At 51.7% G+C, this 7457-nt stretch overlaps 1 protein-coding gene across 1 annotated transcript; it reads right to left on the bottom strand.

The window, feature by feature from the left end:
• Window positions 1–3638, bottom strand: UV8b_00435 (uncharacterized protein; the record flags this gene model as incomplete). Its single annotated transcript, XM_043137933.1, has 2 exons — window positions 1–3138; window positions 3240–3638. The coding sequence occupies 2 exons, from the start codon at window positions 3636–3638 to the stop codon at window positions 1–3; spliced, it is 3537 nt and encodes a 1178-aa protein (XP_042993867.1).
• Window positions 3639–7457: the final 3819 nt, after the last annotated feature.

Genomic DNA, 7457 nt, shown 5'->3' with positions numbered 1-7457 from the left:
TCATATTTGCGCCGGGGTTGCTGTCTGGCCGCGATCCCGTGTCATCCAACCAAAGAGATCGCCTCGAGATGCCACAATGTTGGAAGAAACTTGGGTTGGTGTCTCGACTTCTCGACGAGAATCACTTTCTCGTGGTTCAAGCAAGAGACTTCTTCGGTAGTAGTTCAAAAGGACATTGCCTTGATCACCGTCCCGGACGCGCCTGATCTGTGCCGAGATCCAGTCCTGCATATCACGGACTTCTGTGAGTCGATACGGAATCTGAAAGCGTTGCAGGTCACCGATAATCTTGGCCGTGCGTATGTGTTTGTCGAAATTGACGACGGTCAGTGCGCCATGTCCGTTTCCATCGGAATCTGTTCCCATTGACATTTGCTTTGTAGCTGGGTTTCCAATGTCGACAAAGGTCAGATCAGTCAGATACATGCCGAGAAAAGGAAGGCAGGGCGGCACATGGTCGTGCAGTCGAGTTCGCAAAACCTTGTTATTTTGAGCTGGTTCCACAATTTCCTGAAGGTGACGCAGCATCTCCTTTCGCCTGGCAGAAACGGCTTCCCAGGTTTTGCGTAGGCGGCTGATGGTGCTGCTGTTGAGGCTACAAATGATGGCCATTAATGCGTCGTAATTGTGAAGTTCCAGGCATTGACAAGCCACTTTTACCCACTGTTTGATGACAGCAGCGCGCTTCTTGATCTCTGGATGGTGGAGAATAGTTTCGGCCACAAAATTCGAGATGTCTGTTGACAAAGCCGACATGGCCTTGACGTTGGGGGCTTCAGCACCTCCCTTCTTCATCCATTGCGAGGAAAGCAGCTCTTCAGGCAGAATAGAGCAAAATATGCCCATTTGCTTGATGGTCAGCTGACGAGCTAGCTCCAAGGGCTCAAGGTCGAGAATAGTTGGACCGTTGCCTCCATTTTTGAACGAGGTTAACAAGTGTTGCTGGTTCTTGTTGATTGCAGGTGGAGGGAGAGGGGTGTCTGCAGGTATATACTGAGCCAAGGCTGTGTTCGTTTTACCCATTGATGACACAAGCCTAGGCACCAAGGAGCCTTCTCCAGAGACCCTCCTGGCAAGCTCCAACAATCTCTGTCCGGCAGAAGGCAGAACAAATGTGAGCTTGTGCTCGGCAAACGGAATAATGAGCCTCAAGGCTTCTCGATCGGTCTGATCTCGCCAGTGAGATTCGAGCCAGCCCTTGAAGGCGTTGTACACTCTTAGCCTTACAGGGGCAGCCATGTGGGAAGAGTCGCCAACGTAGTCGAATCGTTCAATCAGGGCTTCTGTGAGTTTCACAGGGTTGCAGAATAGTCGGAAAGTGAGATAAAAGGTGGAAACGAAGGTAGCATCCGGGGTAGATTCGTGCGTTGTGAGACGCTCGACTAGGGCTGAAAGCGAGCCGCCCGTGACTTGTCCCTCTTTGTTAAACATGAGTTCATGAGCAAAGGTTTTCACCAGAAGCCTCTTCTCTACATCTTCATGCTCGTCAGCCTGCGAAAAGCTTTCCGTAGTGCTGAGATCAGAAAAAGAATGGTGTTTGCGAGGACCTGGGGAATGATCAGGAGTCGTGGCGCGACTAGAGGTTTGGGAGACCACGCTTGTCTCCGAATCTCTGCTAAGGTAGGTGCCGCTGCTTCCAGCACTTGAAGCTACAAGGCTGTCATACCGAGATGCGTGCTGATCCTGGTCGATCATAGAGATGTCATGCACATCCTCTGCGCAGTCGCAAGTGTCCAGGGCAGTTGAGAGTTCAGGCGGACACGGTAAAGTGGGCCGCATCAGAGAGACCGAAGATGCGGTGCTTGAGGCATTGTCCTCATGCATGGATGAAGGCCGTGGGGAAGCTGCAGGGCTCTCGTGTTGCTGCATGCTGCTCTCAGATGGAATACTAACACTTGGCACACAAGGAAGTGGCTTCTCAACCGCTCCAGTAGGTCGTCTTGTAGTCGCTGCCACAGAGGACTCAAAAAGTGGGAAAGGCTCAACAGCATTGTCTGTTACATCTGATCGTTCCGAGGCAGAAAAGCTCCTGGCTCTCTCGTGCGCGACGTCGAGTATGCTCAAGTCAATGTCCAGCGTGAAGCCATCAAGCTCGGACTCGAAGTCTCCGATTCGCTCAATCGCAGCCTTCGTCTTGGCCACACACTCACCTGCAGCCCGAACACATCCTGTGGCAGCCATCAGCAAAACACCATTATCCTGAGGCATAATTAAATCAGCGCCTTCTGTAGCCGCATGAGCCAATGTGTCTCGAGCAGACAGGACGAGGGCTTGAATACGTTCAAACATAGAAGTCCTCACTTTGCTCAAGGCTGCGATGCTGGAGCTATTAAAGATGCAGACACTGTCCATGACGGCAAGCAATTCACCTCCAGAAGCAGCTGACTGCTTGATGGCTAATGCCAATTCTGGTCTTGAATGTGATTGTAAATGAAGTCTGCCAATGAACGATCCGAGATGGGATAGGAATCTGTCGTGGCTTCGGTTAAGTCGCTCAGATACGAGATAATGCGGTCTTGAGCAAGGAGAGGGTCCTGCAAGTGATACCCTGTGCGCCATTCCAGACGAAAGTCTGTGATTTTGACTGCTCCCTTGGGAATATCTGTGCTGGCCAAGTGTGTTCAAGTTTGACGGCGCGTTCAGCGATGACCCTCGCTTGCCCCACTTGCCCTGCGGCTCGCGGGAACCCTCACTAGATTTGGAAGATGTATTGCATGTTGCATGAGCATCATCAAGATCGTCGGTCGCACGAGTCTGTGACCCAACCTGGCTGGCATTATCGATCCCGTGGCCCTTGAATACCGTCCGGTCCGCAGGAGGGGTGGGAGGAATAGATGATTCCTCGGCAACCGTGGTCATTATAGTTACAGAAGCAGGAGCTCTGACCAGTCGTTCTTCCTCCATCGCATCGAGAAACCGAACTCCTTTCGTTACAATCTTGAAGGCGCGTAATATCATGTCATCAATGATATCATTGACGTCTTCGGGAGGATATAGAGAGCCACTTTGGCTTTCCTGCAACTTCTTGCCCGTTTTGACCAGCAGAGACAGTTCGGAGAGTAGTGACTTGCGAGCCTTACGTAGGCCCTCGCTTCGCAACACAATACTTGCCTCGCGATTGAGGCATCCGGTTCGTTCCTATTTGGGAGAGTCAGGCCAACGCAAACCACACACACAACAATGTTTTTGACAGATAAAATCATGGTCAAGAGATGGACTTGTGACAAGCTAGAGCGTACCAGCAAAAAGCGAACACCTGCAATGATGCCCTTCATGAAATCCTGGTTTCTGAACATTTCGCTGTCGTTCACCGATGTACTTCGGAGGAGATCCCAAAAATTGAGCAGTGCTGTCAGCAGGCTTCGCAGGTCGTCTGGCTCGTAAGCCTCGCAGTAGTTGGTTGGCAGCCATCCCCGAGCACCAGACGTCAACAGAGTGCCGTCTGCCCAACCATTGGTATGAACGGAATGTACTAGAACCACATCCCCCTCATCCAAGGCCAGCGTTATACTGGAATCAGACATGGCATAACTTGGATGAAAAGGATAGAAGGCCCTCAAAAAGGTGTGGAAAATGGGTGATACCTGTTCCCGAACTAGGTCCTCCTGGGAACCATTTGGAGTTGTGGGAGGGGTCATTTGAGAGTGATGTCCGTAGAGTTTGGTCTGATACATGGTATCACATGGTCCATTGGAGAGTGTACTTGGTTTGTAGAAGGGTTTTGACTCATGTGCAGCGCAGAGGCCGGCTTCCGAGGAATGAATGCTCAGCATTGCGTGCAAACACAGCGACTATCGCGATCTGAGAGCTTCACGCTCCAGGAGATCGAACTGTCAAGAGTAACCAGTTTCGAGACCAATGCCGACTTCAACGCTGTTGATTGAGGTGACAGACGGGTTACTTTAGCGTATCTCCAAGCCACACAAGACATCCATTAAACTCGAATGTTGCTGCCAAATTCAAGCTCATAAGACAGGAGAGCTGATCAGGCGGAGCCCGGCTCTAAATCGAATCGGGACAGACGTGTTGAAATTCGGCAAACGTTTTGGTCGTTATGTCTTCTGCGAGCGCTGCTGTTGACCTTGCTTGAGGGAACCTGTGGGCTTGACAGTCGAAAATTTAGAAAATCAGTCAGCAGGCCAAAATCTTCATGCAGAAAGCCCGAATTCACGTGTGGAAACTATGTGGGCGGAAAAGGCGTAGGCACCAAAAGATGCACCGAGTGTGTCGTGGTCTTGCTCAAATTTAACCTTTTGCAAATTTTATTCGAGTGACACGGCCTGGATTGATGGCATTGACTGTGCAATGGCGGTTGTACGATTCACCAGATGATATACGGATGGATAGACGTTGATGTGAGGGATCCAGATATCCGAGAACTGCGGTGTCGAATCTGTTGTTTGTCTGTGGTTGGTGTTGTTATAGCGAGATGACCTAGTACGGGTGCTGCTGACTGGATGAGGGGTTGCAAAACCAACTCGACACTGCAGCTGTTTGCAAAACCACGATGGAAGGAGGAAAGGAACAACAGTTTCCTGGAGGTCCGACTCGACGAAGTAGGGAAGTAGATGAGGTGAACCAGATATTGATGTCAAGCAGGCAGTAACAGGGCAAGAAGCTCAGAGCAGGGGCGAGGGCCAAGAGCAAAAGCAGACCATGGCGCGCGCTCGGCCTTTTTCTCGAGGGTCCAGGCGGAATTTACCAGCTGGCTTGCAAGGGAGGGAAGCAGCGTAGACTCTAGAGTTAGATAAGACGATGGGAGTGGCGCGGCCGCACCACCACCGTTGAAAGAGGTACCGGGAATAATCAGAGCAGCGCTCGATGTTTGGTCAGCGTGCTTTCGATCTGGATTCTCAATCTGTCCTTCCCACAGGGAAGTAGAAGAAGGACTGTTGGTGGCGATGATGATGGTGATGGTGATGCAGCCAGGCAAAAGAGGCTGCAAATCCAGAGAGAGAGAGAGAGAGAGAGAGAGAGAGAGAGACAGAGACAGAGACAGACAGAGACAGAGACAGAGACAGAGACAGAGACAGAGACAGAGACAGAGACAGAGGGAGGGGAGTGTATGAGAGCGAGCGAGACGAGGACGGCAATGTTGTGTAGAACTCGACAGCGAGAGACACGCCTTTGTGGTAAAGCTCGAAGCCAGACGAAGGACCAGTGACGGAAGTCCAGGCCGATGGTCTGGGGGTTCGATTATCGTGTTTATTCCGCCTCTCCCTAGAAGTGAGCCCTGGTACACCTTGACGAGGCAGGGGGAGCTTGCCTCCCAGCTGCCTTCCCAGCTGCTTCCCCCATTGGCTTGGTTTATTTGAGATTGTGGCACTTACCTCTCACACAAAGCACATTTTCAGGCAAGTATGGACCCACAGCTGCCCACAATGGCACGGGCTGGCCTGGATAGCCAGTGGAGACGGCGCCGGCAGAGTGCCGATGGGAGGATGTGGGGCCTGGCGCTAACCAACCTAGGCTTGGCTCGCAGGCGTTGCAGTAGCGTGGCTGTAGCCTGTAGGTCCGGTGCAGCCCGTCAGCAGCTTGTTGATTTTCCATTCCCTTTTTCAGGGAAGTTGCATCTTTCTTTCTTTTCCCTTGTCCCAGGGTCTTGGGTTTTAGCATCTTGCTTCCTTTCCCTGCCTGGGTGCCGACACCCACCCCCCAACCCCATGCCCCCACTTCCCCTTGCTCAAGACGGTTGCTCAAGACGTCCAGGGGTGGCGTCCAGGGTGGCGTCCAGGGTGGCGTCCAGGGTGGCGTCCAGGGTGGCGTCCAGGGTGGCGTCCAGGGTGGCGATGATGGACTTGACTAGGGGTAGGAAAGGAGTAGTAGGAAAGGAGACGGATGAAAGGAGCCGATCCACCTGGCGGACGCAGCCACGCAGGATATGACGTCCTCCTTACCCCTTCCATCAGACGGGGTGCTTTTTTTTTTTTTTTTTTTTTTTTTTTTTTTTTTTTTTTGGGCTTTGCTGGGCAACCGTTTCACAGTTTCACACGCACACAAACCCACAGCTTCTCGCTCATCGCGGACTTGTCCTCTTGTTGTTTTGCTGCGAACAGGCACGGCCGTAGCAGCAACGCCGAGCCAAGGGAAACCAGTCGCCTCCTGGACCCGATTCGCGCGGTACAGGGACAACCTATCCAAATAGCATTCATCATGCCATTTTACTGGCGCTAGCAGGTTCCTACCTGTTCGTTGGTGAGCCCTTCCCCTCGTCCCGCGTCAAGAATATATTGAATTGCACAAGGCCGGGTCAATAAAGCACCAGGTACCTGAGGTACCTCATTTTCATTAGCAGAATCGTCCCTAGGCACCAATATAACAACCAGTTTATATATCGGGACCTGTACAAATCTTCTATTTCGAGGCATATACTCTAAAGGTGCATTTTTGTTTTTGATACGCGCACGCTGAACCCCCAGCAAAGGAAACAGATTTTCAACAAGTCTCAGGCAACAGGATCCAGAGCCACCAAAGAAGGGTAGGCACCCAGCAGGACGAGGTTACGATCCCTGCCCGCCCAGCAAGATTGGGCGGGTCCTGATGAAAATGGGTTTTCTGGGGGCTTCAGGACAGCTTGTGCGCACTGCGTAATGTACATAGCAAGCAGTTCATTCAACGGATCCACTCGCAGTTTGGGGTGGTGCGCCCGGTGCGCCAACGATTTCCGTAATACATACAATATCTCAGCCGAGGGTCCTGGTCAGGAGGGCACGGCAATGTACTCCGTAGACGACGGCATACGGAGTGGGCATGGGTATGTATGTATGTACATACCTGTGAACTTCAACCCTTGGCGGGATCCGAACTTTGGGTCCCATTACACCAATTCACTCGAGATTTATCTAGTCTAAACTATGGTATGAAATCTTGCAGCGGCATAGGACCAACCCTGTTCAAGCAAGCAAGCAAGCATATCATATGCTTGGCCGCTGATCCCAGGGAAAAGAGCTGGGGAATGCATTAAAGACTATATGGACGGGAACGGACTGCGGAGCATGAGCCTCGCCATCCCTAGTTGACCTAGTTGACCTAGTTGACAGTTGACATGTCCAGAAAGCAACCCTTAATCCTGCTCCTTGCGAATGGCTGGCGTGACCTACAAGAGGAAAAGGCTAGTAAGAGGACTGCTGATGCCTCCCTTTGAGAATCGTAAAAGGTGCCGGACAAGACGTCCACTCTTTTCAAATCAAGACAAATCAAGGGACAGCATCGACGTCGTTGAGCGCATTCAGTGTCACGCTCTGTCAATAGAGGGCATTTATCAGGGCGAAAAAAAAAAGAAAGAAAGAAAGAAAGAAAGGGCAAAGACGGAAAGTAAATGGCCAAAAGATAACCTCCAGACCGTCCCGCGCCCAATACTAGCCCTAGACAGCCCCAGCCTACGGGCAGGGCAGCCTCCAACCGCATGGTCGGGGAGAGGTTGGTTTCATTTCGATGTCTCGACGTCCAGTGCTTCA

The sequence above is a fragment of the Ustilaginoidea virens genome, chromosome 1, assembly GCF_000687475.1.
Source record: "Ustilaginoidea virens chromosome 1, complete sequence".
NCBI lineage: Eukaryota > Fungi > Ascomycota > Sordariomycetes > Hypocreales > Clavicipitaceae > Ustilaginoidea > Ustilaginoidea virens.
Note: the sequence above shows the minus strand (reverse complement) of the source record. Positions and strands in the feature narration are given on the sequence as shown.